The 22754-nt window shown below is 38.9% G+C and overlaps 4 protein-coding genes across 5 annotated transcripts in view; 3 read left to right on the forward strand and 1 right to left on the reverse strand.

Annotated features, from left to right (window-relative positions):
* The window catches only part of LOC134821317 (uncharacterized), a 59933-nt gene extending 59606 nt beyond the window's left edge, over window positions 1-327 (forward strand). For both annotated transcript variants that reach the window (XM_063832045.1, XM_063832046.1), the window contains one exon: window positions 76-327. In XM_063832045.1, the coding sequence (XP_063688115.1) occupies window positions 76-291 (216 nt within the window). In that variant the 3' untranslated portion in view covers window positions 292-327. The remainder of the gene's footprint in view (window positions 1-75) is intronic.
* The window catches only part of LOC134821316 (ras suppressor protein 1-like), a 63234-nt gene extending 59609 nt beyond the window's left edge, over window positions 1-3625 (forward strand). Inside the window, exons 2-7 of the mRNA XM_063832044.1 lie at window positions 886-978; window positions 1169-1352; window positions 2197-2342; window positions 2604-2722; window positions 2838-2951; window positions 3088-3625. Of these exons, the coding sequence (XP_063688114.1) occupies window positions 896-978; window positions 1169-1352; window positions 2197-2342; window positions 2604-2722; window positions 2838-2951; window positions 3088-3263 (822 nt within the window). The 5' untranslated portion in view covers window positions 886-895 and the 3' untranslated portion in view covers window positions 3264-3625. The remainder of the gene's footprint in view (window positions 1-885; window positions 979-1168; window positions 1353-2196; window positions 2343-2603; window positions 2723-2837; window positions 2952-3087) is intronic.
* Window positions 1-22754, reverse strand: part of LOC134821315 (short-chain dehydrogenase/reductase family 16C member 6-like) — a 59360-nt gene that overhangs the window by 1745 nt on the left and 34861 nt on the right. The gene's annotated exons all lie outside the window — the stretch shown is intronic.
* Window positions 4111-10898, forward strand: LOC134821313 (dentin sialophosphoprotein-like). Its single transcript, XM_063832041.1, has 10 exons — window positions 4111-5162; window positions 5319-7831; window positions 7963-8129; window positions 8303-8390; window positions 8522-8710; window positions 8998-9146; window positions 9397-9444; window positions 9627-9674; window positions 9961-10037; window positions 10336-10898. Exons 1-10 carry the CDS (start codon window positions 5105-5107, stop codon window positions 10668-10670), a joined length of 3672 nt encoding a protein of 1223 aa, XP_063688111.1. The 5' UTR covers window positions 4111-5104; the 3' UTR covers window positions 10671-10898.

Raw genomic sequence — 22754 nt, forward strand, 5'->3', positions numbered from 1 at the left:
GTGCGTTTGGAATAGAAATATATTCTTAATTCAGCTGAATTTGTGTATCCATTTAAACCTTTGAATTATTCCTAGGTGAAAAACATTGCACACAGCGGTAACATCACAATGGACGATGTGATCGAAATTGCCAGAACGATGAGGACTCGATCAGGAGCCAAACACCTGTCCGGTACTTGCAAAGAAATCTTAGGAACCGCTCAATCAGTTGGATGTACCGTGGACGGTCAGCCACCACATGACGTTATCGAATCAATTCAAAGTGGAGATATCGAGATTCCTGAAGAATAATTTTTTAAGTCTAATAGCTTTTTTTATTTATTGGAAGTCGGTGGATTTTTATTCGTTTTCTCAATCCTGCCATGAAAAATATTTCCACCTAATGTCCAGTTCCTAATGCAGTCATTACTCATTATGATATATAGAGATGCGTGAACTGTCCCCACATCAACTTTCTAATAAACCCGCCCCACAATGTTCACATTTATGATTTATGTTTTAGTGTTTCACTCACCAGAGTTATGTTTCACATACTGCACTGGCTTCGTGTAGGTTACACGCCCAACAACGTAATATAAAACGTATCAGATAATGTACCACAATTCTGTCAACACCTATTAAATCAGTATCACTCCTACAAGCCCGGTCTGTCGTCGTGTTTTGCACATTTTGTTGTTTGCTGAAAGTTGTTTAACTGGTGGTCTGGTGGGCGGTTCTGGAAATTTGTATAAGCGATTAGGTTGTTTGTCTGGGAACTTGTGTTACTTGTGTTGGCTGTGTTAGCTGTGGTGTTTAGTTTCTTGTTTTCGTGTTCTGAGTCGAAAAGCAGCTAGTGGTGTATTTCAATATCTCTATATTTGTTTTAACTAATTCCTTTTAATTTGAAGCTTGAGCCATGTCTTTCAACAAGTCCATAAAGAAGATCATTGATGACGCAGAACATAATCACAGCAGTGATGTTGACCTCTGTGACAGAGCGTAAGTAGATCATATCTTATCATGGACCGCAGTTTTTTTTTCAGTAAATTTTGATTCAATACAATTTTATGTTTATGAGGTAACAATGAGGTTATTCCCAGATTAAGTCTCCATATCCATAACACAGTGTTTCTTGTAATAAATGGCTGCAAACTCGTTCGCTTTTCTTACAAACCTCTCCTCCCACCAGGATATCGGATATAACAGAGTACATCTCACCGCTATCACGTGTCTCCCACCTGACCCGGATTACCCTATCACACAACAAACTAACCAACCTGCCAACCACCATCTCTGAGATCAAGGGTTTGGAGGCTCTCAACTTGTTTAACAACCATCTCGAGTCGCTCCCCCTGTCTATCAACGATTTGCAGGTGAATGCTTTTTTCTTCGTTTTCCGTACCCCTACATTTATCATCGGCCATGAAATCAATCGAAATTGAAAGAACGTAAATGGTATATTGATAAGATTGAAGAAAGTACGTTTCAACTGAAATATAACATAAACAGGGTTGCCGGGGGACCTTAAAAACCTTAAAAACGGCAATTTTGGGCAAAAAACCTTAAAAAAGACGTGAAAAACGGGCAAATTTTCGGGTTTTTAAGGTTTTTTAAGGTTCCATACCTAAATTATAGCTTGATGTAGATCTAAATGGATTTTCCGGATTAGTAAAATTTTCTGAAATTATACCTAGCTTGATGTAGATCTGATAAGATTTTCTGAAATTATACCTAGCTCGGTGTAGATCTGATTGGATATTCTGAAATTATACCTAGCTCTGTGTAGATCTGATTGGATATTCTGAAATTATACCTAGCTTGATGTAGATCTGATAAGATTTTCTGAAATTATACCTACCTCGGTGTAGATCTAATTGGGTTTTTCTGAAATTATACCTAGCTCGGTGTAGATCTAATTGGGTTTTTCTGAAATTATAATTAGCTCGGTGAAGATCTAATTGGGTTTTTCTGAAATTATACCTAGCTTGTTGTAGATCTAATTGGGGTTTTCTGAAATTATACCTAGCTCGTTTTTCTGAAATTATACCTTCCCCCTTTAGATATGATTGCAATTTCTGTAGCGGATAACCTTAAAAAACCTTAAATTTAACTGTTTTGGACCTTAAAAATGGGTCAAAAGGGGCCTTAAAAGACGTTTAAAAAAATTAAAAATGACTCTCAAAAGTGCCGGCAACCCTGAACATAAACAACCCGCAGAAACTGAAGCATCTGAATGTGGCAGTGAACCGACTGTGGGAGTTGCCCCGGGGTTTCGGAGCGTGTCCCATGTTGCAGGTCCTGGATATCACCTACAATAACCTAACTGAACTTCCTAACAACTTCCACTACCTCAACACTCTACGGTTAGTGGTTACTGTTACTTGTCTGTGTCATCACCTTGTATCTTACTGCTCCAGACTAGAACTTGTCAGGGTCTAAGATGGGGGACATTTTTGGTAAATTTCTTATCAGGATTTAGATGGGATTAAAATTCATATTGTATTGCATGAAACACACGTCAAAAGGTTTAAATATGGTACAAGATATTTGTATCCTCTCCGATAATATCCTCTCCGATAATATCCTCTCCGATAATATCATTTCTTGATAATATGCTGTTTTAGAGCGCTGTATTTGGGAGATAACGATCTGAAAGTAGTACCACAAGAAGTGACCCGACTGAAGAACCTGCAGATACTCTCCTTGAGAGACAACCATCTTACTGATCTGCCACCCGCTATCGGTTAGTTTTAGTTAGTGAGAAACAATTGCTGTGGTATTATCGGAATTTTTTTCATTTTAATATGTTATAATGCACAAAGAAAGCTGTGATATTTGATAACATTTTGTTATGACAGGCCAGATGTCGAAGTTGACTGAGCTGTTGATTCAGAACAACTTCCTGACTACACTTCCTATTGAGCTGACACAGACTGATCTGGCAAATCCCAAGAACGTGTTCAGGGCTGACGGTAAGAATATTTGTAATATTTTTGATTTTTGACGTGGAAACGAATTTGAAGTGGAATTTTGAAGTTTAAATATTGTTTATTAGTTCAAAAGACGTTTTTTCGTGATCAATGATTATTCTTACCTGTGTAATTTCAGGCAACCCTTTCCAAGAGGAACTCCAGCGACACATCGAGACTGGTGTCGCTCAAACATTCCAATTCCTGAAGAGTGCTGAATATGCTAAAATCATCGAGAACACCAACCCTGTGGACCAATCCAATGCTACCAAAGATAAAACGCTGAAGAAAAGTAGGAAGGGAGCAAAGAAATAGATAAATAGGCATAAGTACTGACGACTAAAACTGAAGAATTATTCTAGCTGATTTCGGGGTCATTTTACCCTTCATATGAAATGCCCGCTGATGAAAAGGGTATGTTTCAAGTTGAAAACTTTGTTCACATCTTCCGTGGCGAGACGAATGGAATATGTTCCGTCTCTAAAAAAAACTTCATCCTTTGAAAAGATAATCAACAATATACTCAGCTCTGTGATACATTCCAATACCAGCAACAATTTAGATGTACACTTAGTATTGGAATAGTTATATCATATACGATGCGGAATATGAAAACCGCGTTAGTTACGAATTTTGCTTGTGTACCGTGTGAATTTCGTGGGTTATTTTGAATTGAATTTTTGAGTAATTGTATTTATATGTTTACGACTTATGACTTCACGATAAAATAATGTTTTCTGTTAACTAATTCGTTAAATTTTCATTTTTGTTTCTGTTACGAGTTTATTTTTATGCCGGTTCTAAGAGTGCTGCCTGGTTCGCCTGGATCTGTTCAACATCACTGCTTGATTTTCGGTTTAAAATTCTATATTTGGCTAAAAATTGGTCCATCAACAGAGTTCATTCAAAGAAATTCATTTTCACGTGTTTTAAAATTAATTTGTTTTATCTGTATGTAGATCTTTAAAACGCCATTATTAGTTTAAAGTTGTAAATATTAAACAAATGACTGTAAATAATATATTATGTTCAAGTATGAATATCTTTTATACAATTTAACTTCTTATATTTTCCGATTAAATGGTGTATTTATTGAACACGTTCCTGCAACTGGCTTCATAGCAAAATTTAGCAAATAAGGAAACACCAATTTATACGCCGTAACAGCTGTTCTGCCACGTGATGTAAATACTTGAATTCAACTGGCTCTTTTACATGTACGAGTCTACAGCTATAGTCTACGGCAAAGCTGAGATTATTTTTAGCAGTTTTTCTTTGAACATCGTTAACATCGGAAAATTGTATTTTACCTTAACATGGAATAATGTAGTTCAGACGTGACCTCTGCATCAGGGCTATCTCAATACTGCGAGCTTCAGTGTTGGAAATAAGAAATAATGTCGGCCTCTCATATTTCTGCGCTGAGCTGCCCTAAGCCTCTTTTTGTACTAGCAGAAATTTACGGTCTTGTAAGAGAAGTGCATAGCGCGTCAGTATTTTTTAGAGATTTTTCGCGCGCACTCCACACGAGTTCGTACGTTCTATATCATACATGATGATATAATAGTGAAGTTTGGTGTACCACATGGCAGTACCGTACATGTGGAATTGTCTGTCCGCTACTTGTGACGGAAAAAAAGAATGCCCTATGACTATGTGAGTAAATTACAAGTTTAATCGTGTCCATTCTCCCTCCTTGAGAGTTCACTTAACCTTCCCGTCTGGACTGCACTCTTTAATAACCCTAGATTGACGGTACACTGATCTGTTTGATGTAATCTACACTAAAACATAGCACTGGCACGCCCCGTTGGTAGATACATGATGGTCGTTCCTATAACGGTCATAAGTAGCCGCTATCACTATACATGTGTGTATCAGTCTAAAGAAAAGGTGGTGAATGTGGACACATACACGACACGTTGCCTATACTAAACTGTTTTCTGAACATCAGCCACACATTATTTTTTTTGTATGGTGTGGTTCTCGTGTGCGATCTACTTGATGGCAGCATCGTGTGATGTATAGCACACACGCTGTCGCTATGACGACATTTTTGAGTAACTACGCGGTGCTTGCACGTGCACATTATTTTACCCTTTTAATTTTATCTACAGGGTACCAACTCGCAATTTCTCAACGCCTACAGGAGTGTAATGTTGAAAATTCTTCTGATTGTAGCTTGCACTACGACCTTAGGCTTACACGGCACAGGTGAAACTTTTCCCTTGTATTGTTAATGTTACGTCCAGTCCCTTGTATTGTTAGTGTTACGGCCGGCCAGGCCACGCACACCATTTACATAATCGTTATTTTGATCCACGGTTATTCACGATGCTTTGCTTCCTTAATAGAATATACCTCTTTTAGATCCAGTGTACGAAAAAGATGTAGATTCGCTGTTAAATGAAACTCAAAATCCCATACTCCGGAAAGAGTGGGAGAGTGAGAAGAGAAACGGCAAGTGGATTAGGCTTCAATCCTTCAAACTGAATCCTCGTCGTGAACAAATTCCAGTTGAAGACGATGAGTCTTATTATGATGGACACCAATATGATGGATACCAGCCTCGTAATCGTAGAAATAGCATTACCAAGCAGGCTAACCATGGTATAGTAGAGATCGTAGATGAAGCATTATCAATTGAAAAACAGAATGCTAGGCAAAAAGGACAGGCTCAGAAAATGGATCCCAAGCATTTGCAAGTAAAGAACTCTGGGGAATGGACCGAAGAAGATAATCATTGGGAATTCGATGAAACCGATCCAAGCTATAGGCAGATGGAGGAAGATAGTGATAATGATAGCCAGGAAGCTGCAGACTCAGGTCTAGAGGAAAACTTTGAAGAGATCGTAGATAAAGAGGTAGAGGAATACGATACAGAGCAAGGAAGACAAGCATTATCAATTGAAAAACAGAATGCTAGGCAAAAAGGACAGGCTCAGAAAATGGATCCCAAGCATTTGCAAGTAAAGAACCCTGGGGAATGGACCGAAGAAGATAGTCATTGGGAATTCGATGAAACCAATCCAAGCTATAGGCAGATGGAGGAAGATAGTGATAATGATAACCAGGAAACTGCAGACTCAGGCCTCGAGGAAAACTTTGAAGAGATCGTAGATAAAGAGGTAGAGGATTACGATACAGAGCAAAGAAGACATGATCAAGACCAGAAGAAGCAAGATAAAAAACACGGCTCTACATCCGAGGATCATTCAAACCGTCCCAAAACTAAAGTCGAAGATATTGATCGAGGGAATGGTGGAAACATTAAAAGTGACAAATCGGAAAAAAGGAAGACCGAAAAGCCGAGTGATTCTCGTAGAAAGAATGATGAAATAAAACGAAAGAGTAGTAAAAATGAAATAGAAAAGCCAAAAAGGGTCGAATCTGGTCACATGCCCGAACACTTGGTGATCGAAGACGAAAGAGAATGGACAAAGGATGACATTCACTGGGAATATGACAATTACTTGCCTGATGATTATGAGCCAAATACGGATAATACAACAAGGTCCGAGTTGGAGATTAATGGTGATTTGGACATAGACACATTTGATATAGATGGTGCAATCGATCGATATAATGATATTGATCGCATCGATACCAATCCAAATAATTCTGTAGTAATCGATGAGGAAGATGAAAGTGCTGATAGCGAAGACACTGATGACAGTAGGGATGGCATAGATGATAGTGACAATGCCGATAGCAAAAAGGATGATGACAGCACGGATACCAAAGATGATGATGACGGTACCAATAGCAAGCCTGAGATTGAAAGGAAGAGCATGATAGAAGATGACGACGGTGCGGATATTAAAAAGGATGATAGTACGGGTAGCAAGGAAGATGACGAGAGCACGGAAAGCAAAGATAGTGATGACAACACGGATACCAAAGATGATGATGACGGTACCGATAGCAAAGAGAATGATGAAAATAAGGATAGTGATGATGACGATGGAACAGATGATAAAGATGATGACAAAAGCACGAATAGTAAAGAGGATGATAACAACACGGATGGCAGACAAGATGATGACAATAATACGGATATCAGGAAGGATGATGAGAGCACGGAAAGCAAAAATGATGTTGACAACAATGATAGCAAAGATGATGACGACAGTACAGATAGCAAGGAGGATGATGACAGTGCAGATAGTAAAGAGAATGATGACAATACGGAAAACAAAGATGATGACGACAGGACAAATAGTAAAGAAAATGATGATAGTACAGATAGCAAAGAGGATGATGACAGTATGGATGGCAAAGATAATGACAGCGGTACAGATAGCAAGCCAGAGATTGAAAGGAAGAGCATGAGAGAAGATGACGACGGTGCGGGTAATAAAGAGGATGATAGTACGGAAAGCAAAGATGGTGATGACGACAACACAGATAACAAAGAAGATGGTGACCGTACAGATAGCAAAGAGGGGGATGACAATAAGGATATCAACGATGATGGCGATGGAACGGATGATAAACAAGATTATGAAAGCACGAATAGTAAAGAGGATGACAACAGTACGGATGGAAACGATGATGACAAAAAGGATAGAAAAGAAAATAGTGACCGAGCGGATAGCAAAGAGGATGATGAAAGTATGAATGATGATGAGGATAATGACCCCTATTATTATGAGAGAACTGAAATCCCATATCATAACGGTGACAGCAAAGAAAAGAAGCATAAGCCTGAGATTGAAAGAAAAAACCATGAAAATGACAGCGAAGAAGAGAAGCCTGAGGAGTATCAACCTGAGATTGAAAGAAAGAACCATAAAAAAGAACCTAAACCTCACGAAAAAATAGTAGTGGATGAAGGCGATCATACAGAAGTGGATGGAGTTATTACAATCTATGAAAAAGAGGTAAATTGTAAAGGGTTATAAAGGCATAATACATACTTATAAGCTGTTTGGTTACCTAGCTACAGTATTTTAATCCCGACAACTCAGAAAATTGATGCAAAGATAACTCTATTCTGACTTCATTGTTTCAGTTTGACATAGTTTCTAAGGAGATTCCGGCTGACAAGGAGATAATACTGAAACCCGCTTCAGGAGAGGAGATCAGAGTGAAGATTCCTCTGTTCACATCAACAACCATCTCCAGCGACACTAAGTCCTTCAAGTTCCACTTATCTCATGGAGGATTCCACGGTATACAGTAAGTTAACATCTAATCGTTTACTGTTTTGGAAAAGGTCTACTGCTGATAAGTGCAGCCGTAACTAATTTTCAGATCATTTGAGAATTCTATTTATTACATTCCTGAATTTCCGTATATTCATGTGACTTATCGACAAGATACGGCACGATCCTCTTGACAATTTATTGTAGGAAATGGTTTCTTAACATAGTGAAATTGGAAAAGAACGAATTCGGACGACCCACTTTCTTAAATGAGCCTAAGGAGTATGCTTTGGATGTAAGTATCTCGTTTTAGAGACTTCATTAGGATACTCTTATAACTATTAGTATTACAATACACTCTGCTTCTCTTGAGCAGAACATTGTTTTGTGGGCTAAAAAATGTGCTACCATCGTACTCTATTGCAGTTAAAAAGGCATCAGGACAAACCCGAGTCTAACGAAGCAGTAACAATCGCTGAATTCGAGCCGGACAGAGTACCTTTCACTTTCACAGCGGGTTCCGGTGACAGATACTACGAGTTTGCCAATGATAGGCTGGACAGTAACCAGTATTACGGTGTATTTATTGTCGGGGTTGTCTATCTTTCTCCAGGGGTAGGTTACCTGATCTTCTTGAATCACACTTATGAACAAGTTTCAGATGATAGGCCGTTCTTGATACATATTGCAGTGATAATCATTTTAACAAGTTAAGTAGCACATGTTAAGTAGCCCATGTTAAGTAGCACATGTTAAGTATATGTTAAGTAGCACATGTTAAGTAGCACATGTTAAGTAGCACATGTTAAGTAGCACATGTTAAGTAGCACTTGTTAAGTAGCACATGTTAAGTAGCACATGTTAAGCACCAAGCAGCTGTTTAAAACCACCGATATCCGCAGAAAAAGGTGCATCTGACTACGGGTTGGGTTGAAGACGCTCATTCTCCAGGACGACCCACCTATTTCTTGACGAAGAAGGGAGTAGGCCTTACTGTACACATCTTTGTGCTCCTCAGTATCGTTGTTACCTTCGGCGGTCTTCTTTTAGGGTGAGTTACATACTTATTAAGTCTATATTTCTGGGACTATGCATTTCAGACAGTACATGTCAGCCTACATATTGGTATGACTATGAGTGTGACTTGAATTCTTGAACGTGTTGAAATTTTAGATTATCCAACATAACAGCTGCTTTAATTGTTGCGTAATCCTTTTAACTTTATATTAGGGTGTGTATGATTGTGTATGATTCGCATCTCCAAACAAATCAAAAGTTTTAAAAAAAACTTTATATTTTAGGTGGTTATGGAAGAGAAATAAGCTGACAGTGCCTGACACTAGCTACAAGTTAGTGTTTAAAAGTTATCAATAGAACTTATCATCAAAAATTTTAACAATAAGGTTTTTTGATCACCAATGTTATTGTTACCATGGAGGTAATACATTTTTGATAAACAAGTAACTGTAAGCTAAGCAAAGCATCTAGATAATAAAATGTCAATAAGTTGGATAATGTATTTTTATTTCAGATTTAAGAAAATTAAAGAGAAAGTCAAAAAGAAAAGCAACAAAGAAAAGTAAGCTCACATAGGGATTGCAATACCTCTTGTTGCTACCAATGTTTTTGCTAAAATTTGTTTTACAGGTCCCACATCAGATTGAACTTTATCTTCTTAGCATTCGTGAGATCAATAGTGTGACTGAACTCGAATCACAGCTCACAACCTATGTATGGGGGACAATTATGTCGGAGGTCACACTAGAAATGTCAGATCCTGACCACTTGCACTTTAATTGCACCTTTATTATATTAAGCTGATGGCATGGTTTCTAATTAACGTTTACCATTCTTATTTCTCACAGGATCAAAAAGATCACGAACATCGTAATGCCAAAGTTGTTTAAGAAAAATACATCTAAAGGGAAATCGAAAAAGCTTGGTATGTATGCTAAAGGAATTGGAGGTTTTTGTCCCACATATTCATAAACTTCATAGGATATTATAGCAATACGATTTGGGGAGGGAAAAAGCCGCGGTAAATTGGGGATTTAATGTACAATAGTTTGTTTGTGCACGTGAAGGGTTTCTCCAGTTTGGTTGACCGAGTTTCTCCAGTTTGGTTGATCGATCATGTCTCTAGATGATATCATTATCTCTATCACTGCTTCGAGATTATTTTTCTGTTGAGATATTGCCATGTTTCCAAGATTTGATTCATAACTCGGTTTTCATTACAGGACGCAGCAACGAACCAACATCCTCAAACAAAGAACAGTATGATTTGGTCTCGTTTAAACCGAAGGGTCATGGTCAACACGAAGCACAGATAACTTTCAATAAGAAAGATAACAATCAATATTACGATGGGTCATGGGACGATGAATCGTATCCTCAGGATGATACAACAGCTGATTATGGAGCAGCTGATTATAACCACGATGAATACGATGAATACGGCCAGATGGTTGTGCCGAAAGGTTTGACTCTCCAGCGACATTTTGTCAACGAAACGGAACTTGACGATACCATTCTAAATATGGCTGAAGAGGAGTATGAGTGGAACAGTTCATAAGATGATATTTAGAGACTTGACATGTCTGACTAAATCACATGCTATCAGTTTTGTAATTATCGGCTATGCTATGATCGGTGAAATGAAGATGGTTGTTTCGCGTCCATCTTAACTGGTCGCCCGGAGCGATTAAAGTTGATGTCACTGTCAGCATTCAGTTTATATCAGTGTTACTGGTTTATATTCTTACTGTTTTATACAACAGTTTCATATCACCTTTTTGTTTCATGTTTGTTTTTTCATATTTATTATTCATCTAGCTACGGTATTTAAATTGGAGGAGGAGGAGTCAAAATGATACCACAATCAACGGAAAAATACCATCATTTTAATGAAAACTGCAATAAAAATCTGCGCCGCAACAGCTCAGAGCAATTGCATTATGTATGTACTACAGCTTAATGACGTCAGCATTTGCCAGACCCCCTCCCCCCTTTGCCTTCTTAACCCCCATACTTAATACATACCCCTGGCCGGCAGGATCCTGTCAGCCAGCTATAATAGGGGTATAGAATTGAAATGCTGAGGGAGGGGTTAATTGACGATGTCAATTCATCTCAGCTCGGCGCGGCACAGTAGCGCATCTCGCCGATCTAGAGAGAAGCCTCATTGAGGAGGTTAAACAACACGAGATTTTATTAATACAGGAACCTCAGCTTAGGAAAGGGAGTATTAGTAACGTCCCCAAAACTCACAAACAGTTCGTTCCCTTTAGTCAGGACAGAGCCAGAGTGGCTACTATCCTACCAAAGGATCTAGCTAGAAACTCTATGACACTAGGACATTTCTCCTCTGCTGACTCTATCTTTATTAGAAGTAGGATCAACAGCTCACTGTCGATTGTACTAGGATCACTTTACTTGGACCAAACACAGAACATTTCATCCGATATAATTGACAGGGTAGCACGGTTTACAGATAAGGAAAAGTTACCTCTGGTTCTAGGAGTGGACAGCAATGCTCACCACACGGCCTGGGGACACCCAAACACAAACAACAGAGGTCAACAACTTTTGCAGGTACTAAACGCAAATAATCTCATAATCTGTAACACAGGCACAACACCCACTTTTGTAGGCAGTAGAGGGAGTTCCTGTATAGATCTTACTATCTGCAATCTAGCAGGGATCAACTTAATCCATAACTGGAAAGTAGATCAAGGTAAATCACTATCGGACCACGAAGCTATTTGTTATTCCCTAGATTTAGGTAACAGAACAAGTTTTGCGTCACGCAGTCCGGCGAAATGTGACTGGCAACTTTATGAGACGCTAGTTTCCTCCTCATTCGATAACACCCCCTTCTGGTTTAAACCGGTTGTTACATCGGCGGATCTCGATGACAGACAGTTGTTTATCTCCAACACCCTTCTGCGCTCCTTTGAGCTAGCATGCCCTCTGACAAGAGGCACAAGAAGATCGACTGTACCGTGGTGGAATGCTGAACTGACGAAAGCCAAGCAGACGGCAAAAGCCCTGCGACGTAAATTTAACAGAAAGAGAAACAGCCCGGACTGGGAACTTTATGCTGAAGCTAACAGACGATATGCAAACCTCATCAGAACGGCGAAAAGACAAAATTGGAAACAATTCACAGGAAATATTACCAAGATCCCTGCTTTATCACGTATCCATAAAGTTCTAGGAAATAACGGAACACAAGGCTCGCTCAATAGTTTAAGGAAACCAGACGGTACTTTAACTAACTCACCCCAGGAAACTCTACAGGTACTCACCGATGCTCTCATACCATCGGACGGTAGCCCAGCCCTGCCAACACAGCAGAGTGCACCAGATGTTGCAATGATTCTCAAGATTACGGCACCACATCGCTTGAATCGGGCAGTAAAAGATCTTAACATGAACAAATCACCAGGTCCAGACGGAATTAGAAATGAGATGATCATAAAAGCTTGGAATAAAATAAAGGACCCTTTAAGAATGATTTTCCACCATTCATTAGCTCTAAGCTGTACACCAACCTCGTGGCAATCTACAACAGGTTGTGTAATCCCGAAGCCTGGAAAACCAGATTACACAAACCCCAAGGCATTCAGGATAATTTCACTAACATCCTGTTTCCAGAAACTTCTAGAACGACTTATCCTCTGGTATCTCGAACAGGACCTCAAGATCCCAGCGAAACTTACTAAGAGTCAACACGGTTTCAGGAAAGGGAAATCAACAGAATCAGCAATACATATACTAACAAGGAAAATTGAGGACGCCGTGGCAACAGGAAATTATGCTCTTGGAATCTTTCTTGATATCGAACAGGCATTTGATGCAATTAGTTTTCAGGCAATCAAAGATGCACTGTTACAAGCAGGGATTCCGGAAACAATCACAAACTGGATCTACTACATGGTAAGTAACAGGATGATCACAGTCACATACTGTGGTCACGATACCACAAAGAAAGCAACTAAAGGAAGTCCACAAGGAGGAGTTCTGTCCCCACTTCTATGGAACATAACGCTGGACACTTTCCTCAGCTCACTAGGAATACACACTAGTTTTGTCCAAGCCTTTGCGGACGACCTGGTAATACTAATCAGCGGAATTTGTAAAACTACGGTTCAGGAAATTTCTCAACGGCATCTAACTAACATCAACAGGTGGTGTGCCAGTAAAGGTCTCAAACTTAGTGCGTTAAAATCTAAGGCAATCCTTTTTACAAATAAAAGGGATAATATGCTTACTAACCCACTAATGGTAGGTAATAATCAGGTCCCTCAGGTAACTGATACAGTCTATCTAGGAGTAACCATTGACAGCAAACTATCATGGGGGAAGCATATTCAGGTGAAATGTAACAAAGCGGTACAACATCTTCAGGCATGCAACAGAGCAGTTGGCAAAACGTGGGGTATTACACCTACAGGGACGAGATGGATATATAACCAAATTATTCTCCCTTCTCTAGGTTACGCTGCATTCGCATGGCAGCATAGAATAGACGAAGCCCAATACCTAAAGACCAAGATGCAGGCAATTCAGAGACACGCTAGTATCATGATATCAAGAGGACTCAAAAGTACACCACTAGAAAACTTGGAAATCATGGCAGGAATCAAACCCATTGATCTAAAACTCAAGGAACTGGCCATACTTTCAGCTCGGAGACTCAAAATTAACGGTAATTGGAATTCTAACTACCAGTTTAGCAGAACAGGAAACTGTAAGTCCCATGCATACAATCTGGACAAAGCTATGTCAACCATACCAGCGATGAAATGTAAAATTACGGACATTATCGAAACTACCACAGTTTTGGATCGGAAGTTTAAAACAATAATACAGGAGCGGTCTAAAGCAACACAGCAGGTCGGAATCACCCCAGCAACACACTGGGCTATTTTCACAGACGGCTCAAAAATAGAACAGTTCTCAGGTGCAGGTTACTGCGTAATAAGAAACGCAAGCGAGGTCCAGAGACAAAGTTTCCACCTAGGCACTAATGCAACGGTATACCAGTGTGAACTGTTTGCTCTCAACACATCAGCTCACTGGGCAACTATCAATATTTCAGAACCTGGGAGTATAACATTCTTTTCAGATTCACAGGCAGCAATCCTAGCAGTCACACACCACACGGTCACATCTAACTTAGTTCTTGATACCATTAACTACCTTAACAAACTAGGACAAACCCACTCAGTCAATGTCAGGTGGGTCCCAGGACATGCAGGTATTCCAGGAAACGAAAGAGCTGATGAACTAGCCAGAGAAGGATCACTCACAATCGCTTTAGGTCCTGAACCCTTCATCAGCATATCCGAAGGAGCAATTAAGACGGCAGTAAAGGAGTATTTACACGGAATTCATCTTCGTAGATACAGGAACACGGCACTGAGCGAGAAAGGGAAAATACCACTAACAATCCTACTCACCAAATATAAATACAGGAATCTTGGACTTGCAGGAAATCATCAAAGATGGCTAACCTGGCTCTTCACAGGACATAGCCCCCTAGCCTACTTCCAATACAAGGCAAACAATTTCACATCCCCCCGTTGTGAACACTGTCCAGAAGAGGAAGAAACCTCGGAACACTTCATGTGTCACTGTATAGGATACATGACCATTAGGCTAAGAATTTTCGGTAATATATTTCTAACCTGGGAAGACATAGTATCAGCTAGAATTAGTACGGTTATAAAATTTATCGAGGCAACCAATAGACTACTAAAGGAGGATCTTTTCGAGGATCCCATCAACCACTAACACAAATAGGACATCTTGCAGTTTTATAGGCACTGACCGTCCCTGGAAGTCCCTGTCTCCCCATCGTTAACCCGTAAGGGGTTGCACCAGGGGCGGTGGTAACAGCACTTCAAGACTCTCGGAGTCTGTTGTCGATATCTATGTATAATATATTTATGGTATATAATTTGGGAGTCTCTCTCTCCAGCAGCAGGAGTTGGAGAATGGGGACGCGTTGTGAAAGCCACCGCAAGGAAGGCTTACAGTCGACGCCGACCAATCAAAAGAAGAGTGCGCGGCGCAGCACAGTAACGCATCGCGCTACAAAGGGAGGGGATGTAGGCAGGGAAAATTATTGTGTGATTGATTTAAGCAGTTCGTCAACAGAGTTCAGTTCAAGTACTAATATTAAGGAAATTAACGAAGTTTTATTGTTAGTAAAATTGATTTGAAGCAGAATAGCTAGATTCGGCGGAATGACAGGCTGAGCGCGGCCCAGTAAAGGTTTACTTGTCCATTGTTAATAGGTTAGCCCGTTGACCATTGTTAATGATCTGGCTCGGCGCGCGCTACTTCGTAGCACTTGCTTTCGTTCGAGAAGAAAGCGGCGCACTACTTCGAAGAAATTTAGAAGAGTAAAATTGAACATCCGTCAAATTAGCCCGGCGTAGCACTTGCCTCGGGATAACATTTCGAGTAGATTCACGATGTCAATCCTTCGCATCCCGCCGATATGCATACGGCATGGTTGCGAGAAGCGTTATTTGATGCGCGCGCGACCCAGTAGTGCATCGCGCTACAACATTTCGAGAAGAAAGCGGCGCGTTCTACTTCATACTTCGGAGAAATTTAAACGAGTAACATCCGTCAACAGTCAAAGCACAAAGTGCAAATATTCAAAAATTATCACATAAAAATAATTTTTCGGAGGACTTCGACGCACCACGCAAACTATCATTTTTGCTTCGCGCAGAGCAACGATCTCGATGCTTGATTGTATCACGTCGTGATCGGCCATTGTCATTTCAGTCCTGTAGCGTTTCTACAATACAGGCGGGTCATACTTATCATACGTTGTATAACCCGCCGCGCACGAGTGCGCAGCTCCTCCTGTATCGTAGAAACTATTTACCTGGGGACCCCAGGCTATTATGTTCATAAACGTAATAAAGCTTCGGCGGAATGACAGGCTGAGCGCCGCTCAGTAAAGAAACTTTACATAATGAAACGACCGTGGGGTCAGGATTTAACGGATATGTTACTCGCCTAAATTTCTTCGAAGTAGCGCGCGCCGCTTTTTTTCGAAATATTATGGCCCGATGGCATGTGCTACGAAGTAGCGCGCGCCGGGCCAGACCACTAACAATGGTCAAGGTCACGATGTGATACAAGGTCATACAACGTTTATATGAAAAATGCTCCATGGGTTGATTCACGATGTCAATCCTTCGCATCTCGCCGATCTGCATACGAGATCTGTGGTTGCGAGAAGCATTATTGGATGCGCGCGCGCGACCCAGTAGTGCATCGCGCTACAACTCCATGGGTTGACATTGATACATGTTTCGTATCCTTCGGCGGCGTGTGCTTCGCGCGCGAAAAGTGGCTCCTCATTTAAGTGGCATGCAAAAGTGGCATGCAACGTATGTAAAGGTTGACATCGTCAATCATTTTTTTATATCGGATAAAATTTGTTAAACTGGTAAAAAGAAATTTATGCGCATTTGGTGATATTGAACAAATTTGTGCCTATATAATTCGTTCTTTACTAAACAACATTTTGGATGATAGATCAAAGACACAATACAAAAATTGTGTAGTAAAATAGAAAATGCTAAAATGACTTCCTAACCGTACATATTAAAATGTTTCCCCAAAATCAATGTCTCAAATCACAAAAGAGGTCAAATTAAATTGAAATCAATCTGCCGATAAGAATATATATATGTATCTAGCGCAAATATATTTCATTTCATCGTTGTTGGTTCTTAACATCAATTTTGACAAATAATGAACAAGGTCTACATTGTTGATTGTAGGTTTACAACCTACCAGGACGCGCGCCGAGTTGGACTCGTCGATCGTCCAATATATGGAACAGCTATTTTATTGTAGGTTTACAACCTACCAGGACGCGCGCCGAGTTGGACTCGTCGACGGTCCAATATATGGAACAGATATTTTACGAGTATCACCCGTTAAATATTTTACGAGTATCACCCGTTAAGGTCTAGATTTCTCGAAATAAGCAAAATATTATATTATACAATTAATATTTGCAAATTTTGACATTTTAGTAAACAGTAAACAGTAAAGAAATATTTATAATAATAATAATAATAAATTAATGTTATTTTTATACAGCACCAAAAGGTTAAATAATTTAAATTTAACCCTTATGCACAGCTGTAAATGATACTTAAATTAACGAGAGTGTGCATCTTTGCCTTAGACGGAGGTGGAACAAGAAACTGTTCAGAAAACAGGCGATAAAAACTGTAAAATATAACGTGACTAAATAAGGCAGATGCACCTAACAAGCAGATATCCAAGAAGGGTTAGCAGGTTTTCTAACAGAGGACTAGAGGAAAGAATAGTGACTACAAGAAATCGCAGTATGAAACTCAACAGCCTAACAAATTTAGTAGTAAAACAAATTTTTAGTAAAACAAATTTAAATTTTGGTATTTATTAATAACAATCAAAACATATCATATCATAAAAATAAAGCCGCGCGTTGGTTGACTGCCTCAGTATGGTGAATAATTTAAGCTTGAAGGTGCCCTGCGCATTTACAGAACATTATGCGGCGATCACATGATCACGAGGACCTGTGAGCGCCAAATTTAATTTAAACTTTCTAGAAATCGTACATCACTACGAGTTACTCATGCTTTTGAATTATAGGAGTGCGGATTGTCAGGTATTTCATTCATTCATACTTAATCGGTTTAAAGCTGTATATTTAGAGCTCACTATTGTTTGAACTATGAAAGCAGAACGTAAATAATGGACAATATACCGACGACAATACCAAGGACCCGAGTGCCGCATTGACTTTTCCGGATCCGTTTTTACCGAAGGCTTATCCACCAGTTACTCATGCTGCATGTATAGTCTGATAATATTTTGTTTTATCTCTAGCAAGCATTCTGTAAGTTGGAGTGTCGTATTTATTATAGAAGAGCCAGCCAACCTCCGCATTACAATCTTTTGTATGCCAGGTTCGTTTATAAAATCTAATCATATAATAAGATTGATCCAATAGTCTAAGATGAACGGTATATCTTAGCTCATCGTTATTAAAATCCTAATGGATGAATTAATCAAGTAATGTTCCCTTCCAACACAACTAAACAACAAACAAATGCTTGCTCACCAGTGGTGACGCAATCGTAGGGGCATGCAGTTGGTTCAGATAACTCTCACCCCGACGACAGCGTCGAGAAATTATCAAATTATGCATTTGCGCCATACTGGACACATTTTATATTTAATATTTTGTGGTTTGTAGAAATTAGTGTCATCTAAAGTATAGCTTAACTGGCGAGCAAGCATCGTCCCACTCGGCGGGGACGAAAATACCGAGTCCAGAATCACAGAAAGTCAACCAAAAGATAAAAACAAGAGCTCGGATATCAACAAAAATCACACGCTCCAGACGACGGGGGAAGAGAGGATAGGAAGTAAGCTGCTGGGCTCAACAAATTTTGATAATTGTAAACAAATTTGTTCTTGTGCCCTATAATAATTTGGTATTGAGGTATGACCCTGTACTGTGTGTGATAGTGAAAATGAAAGTGAATGTGAATCTGTAATGCGAACGAAATGAGTTATGGCCAGACGATTCTTCAATTTCAAAATAATAAAGTCAAAGGACTCTGTTTTAAAATACAAGCTCATTCTTATCAAAGTTTAATTCTGTCCATTCTAATTCTTCGTACCTGGACTGTATCTTGAGTAGCTCACTTTTCAGTGTTACTTTAACTAAGTTCGTTGACTTAGTAAAGCTTATCAAACTGTCAATTTTTCGACAGTCGTTCCACATTTTTGTTGATTGATAAATGAAAGAGGAGGATGGGTTCGGGGTGATGAACTGGTCTGAACGTCTTTGTGATGGTGATCTGTGGAGTAAAGATAGGAGTGAGATTGGAGATTCTAATCTGACAATTTTGAACAGTTCTAATAGACATGTGTATTTGTACAGGTTGTGGACGGTAAGAAGGCCGTTCTTGTTAAACAACGGCTTTGTATGCTCTTTTTCAAAGAATTCTCTTCCTAGGATTTGTTCATCTATACAACGTGTTCTGGCACATGTTCTAAATTTATCTAGATATGCTTCAAGGTCACCAAATAGTATTCTGATACATTTTTTCTGAGTGATGAAGATAGGTTGAAGCATATTATTACTCGACCCACCCCATACCGATATTCCAAATCTTAGGTGTGACTCAAATAACGTGTGGTACAATTCTTTATGGTGTTTTTTCGGGATAACGTGTCGTATTCTACTGAGTCTTCCGATCTCACACCTAAGTTTCGAGTTGAGGGCTCTTATTTGAACATCCCATTTTAGCTTTTCGTCAATAATAACACCTAAAAACTTGGTCTCTTTAACTTGCTTTATTACCGTATTATTTAGAGTTAGTATATATTCTGATTCGTTATCTGCCTCATTATCAGTAGCTGTACGTGACGGATTGAAGTGAATGTAGCAGCATTTCTTTATATTTATATGTAATAGATTGCATTTCATGTACTGGTGTAACAAACGGAGAATTTCGTTTGCTCTTGCATACAGTTTTTTTCTACATTCATCTACTACGAATATGTTTGTGTCATCTGCAAATAGTATGAACTTGCCCAGATCAGTTGTTCTAAATAAGTCGTTAACATATATTATAAATAGCAAGGGTCCGAGACAAGAGCCTTGGGGAACTCCAAAGAGAACAGGCAGCTTGTCAGACTCTTCGCCCAGTACAGAGACATATTGATATCTATTAGAGAGATAACTAGCGATGAGTCTATTGGCGTTTCCACGTATTCCATAGTTGTCTAGTTTATTAAGTAGTTTTTCATGTGAGATCGTGTCAAACGCTTTAGATAGATCAATAAATATTCCAAGTACATGCAGTTTTTTGCTAAGACAGGATTCTATGTAATTCACTGAGGAGTTGAGGGCATGGCTTGTGGAGTGATTTTTTCTAAATCCGTACTGGTTCTCGTAAATCATTTTCTGGGACTGAAAGAAGCTATACAGTCTGTTGTAAATAATTTTTTCAAATATCTTACCAAAAACAGCTAAAGTTGATACTGGCCTATAGTTTTCCAGCAATTCCTCATTATCCTTCTTATAGATCGGACTGATTCTCCCAGTCTTTAAATCATCTGGGAATACTCCATTCCTCATGCATTCACTGTATAATAAAGATAGTATAGGACAGATCACTTTAGACGATTCTTTAACTACATGTATTGGGATGTCGGATGACTTCCCATTCTTCAGTTCAGATATAATCAGGTTTAATATAATTTAAAAATCAGGTTTATAAAAATGAAATTCCCTGATATATTAAAAATTCTATAAAAACTCAATAAAAATTCCTTAAAAAATCCATAGAAATTCTATAGACTCCAAATATACAAACAATCTGAAGTTTCCAATATACAATAAAAATTGATTGAAGAAGTTTACTGCAGAACAGTAACTGATGATAAAGATTATATCTGAAAATCCAATACAGTCATGACATTTATGATACTTGAGTTCTTCGTCCTTCTTTTCAATATCCTGTCATCACTCCTGGAGTAATGGATATTATATGTTTATTTCAATAAATATAATAATCTATAATCCTTCTTTTCAATGAGCTTCTTCTGCAAATCAATGACAGTTTTCTGCTCTGCGATTACTGAAATGTTTTGTTTATCTACTCTCTCCGCAGCCATTAGCAAATGAAACAAACAGTTTGCAGCCAATCACACAGTTCTTCTTTCGAAACTGATCGCTTTTGAACAGGTTTTAAATACAAGATCTCCGTATTCCTTAACATCTAGTTCGTGGCACATTTCATTAAAAATACTGTTTGTAGCTCTTGCTACCTGATCTGCATGCCTGGCATTAAACAGATCTTCATTATCGGGGTCATCGACCAAATGCTTCGTATGTTCATGGATGATGTTCTTAGATGGTGGGAAAAACTCAATGAAACTGGGCCACTGTTTGGCTATTATCCCAAGGCAGCCAAGACATGACTCATTGTTAAACCAAATTGCAAAGAGAAAGCTGAAAAAATGTTCCCAAATATACAGGTATCGGAGGTTGGGCACAGATATCTTGGATCATTCATTGGAACTGAGGAGGGGACAAAATCATTTGTGGAGAGAAAAGTCGATAGCAATATCTGCTAGATCTTCAATGTCGTTACATTGAAGATCTAGCAGATATTGCTAAAAGGGAACCTCAGGCAGCTTATTCTGCATTCAACTATGGGTTATCTAAAAGATGGAATTATGTATGCCGAACAACACCTGGCATCAGTCAATACCTTAAAATACCCTACCAGCAATATTGGATAGATCTTTTGGAACCGACGAAACAAGCAGAAAACTCTTTGCATTACCAGTCAAAGAAGGAGGTCTCGGTATATATGACCTAAGTTTGATGTCTGACCTAGAGTACAAGTACTCATGCCAAGTAACATCAGATCTGTCAGAAGCAATATACAAACAAAACCCAGATTTTTATGACGATCAGGAAAAACTTGTCGATATCAAGACCCAAATCCGAAAATCAAGGATAGAGTTTTTCAAGGAGAGAAAAGAAGAGGTTACAAAAGACCTGAATGAAACCCAAAAATTGCTATTAGATCTTACATCAGAGAAAGGGGCAAGTTCCTGGCTTTCATCACTCCCACTCAAATCATTTGGATTCTGTCTCAACAAACAAGAATTCAATGACGCCCTAGCCCTTAGGTACAACTTTGGAATAAAAGATGCTGCAAGAAAATGTGTATGTGGAAGTGACAACTCAATAAACCACTCATTGATATGCAAAAGGGGTGGGTATGTATCTCTCCGCCACAATTCATTGAGAGATGTGATAGCAGAGCTCTTAGAAACTGCTGGATGTAAAGATGTTACCACCGAACCTCTCCTTATCCCTGTCAATGGGAGAGAACTTCCTGCAGGGGCCAACAAAGCAGATGGATCTAGGTTAGATGTTAGTGCTAGGAGTGTATGGAACCCATTGGAAAGGGCATTTTTAGATGTAAGAGTATTTCATGCTCAAGCTCCTTCCAATAAGGCTCTTGGATCTCCAATGAGTATGTACACTAGCCATGAGAGACAGAAGAAAAACATGTACAACAAAAGGATTGTCGAGGTGGAACATGGAACATTTACACCAATAGTCCTATCAACAACAGGTGGAATGGGAAGAGAAGCAAATACGTTCTTCAAAAAGTTAGCTGATAGAATGTCTAGAAAATCAGGCCAAAGATACAGTGAAGCGATGACTTTTATCAGGAAAAGAATAAGATTTGACTTATTAATATATATAATAACATCTATAAACAAAAGAGCACCTAAAGAGGCTCAGCAAAGTGCTGGCCTATTTACGCTTACGAAGACTCATTCGTTCAATATGTCTCAAAGTAAATAAACTCCTCCATCCTACTCTATCTCTTGCCAAGTTCACTAAGTTGGTAAAATCATCTTCATTGTTAAGAACGACAATTATTGCTCTTAGAGGAGAAAGAGGGATAAAAAGTTGTATTTATTTATTTATTTTTTATTTTTTGTAGTATAGTTAAGATATCAGATTTAGATATTAATTTAGAGCCAACAAATTGAATTGGCTACTTTTACTACTACAACA

Source organism: Bolinopsis microptera, chromosome 9 (genome assembly GCF_026151205.1).
Source record: "Bolinopsis microptera isolate Bmic1 chromosome 9, MBARI_Bmic_1.0, whole genome shotgun sequence".
Taxonomy (NCBI): domain Eukaryota; kingdom Metazoa; phylum Ctenophora; class Tentaculata; order Lobata; family Bolinopsidae; genus Bolinopsis; species Bolinopsis microptera.

What these genes read in the sequence shown, in the direction of transcription:
- LOC134821313 (XM_063832041.1), top strand. Translation starts at nt 5,105, where the DNA reads ATGTTGAAAATTCTTCTGATTGTAGCTTGCACTACGACCTTAGGCTTA. An exon ending in GTGCCTGACACTAGCTACAA is followed by an intron (nt 9,445 to 9,626) that starts GTTAGTGTTTAA and finishes TTTTTATTTCAG; the next exon opens with ATTTAAGAAAATTAAAGAGA. An exon ending in AGGGAAATCGAAAAAGCTTG is followed by an intron (nt 10,038 to 10,335) that starts GTATGTATGCTA and finishes TTTTCATTACAG; the next exon opens with GACGCAGCAACGAACCAACA.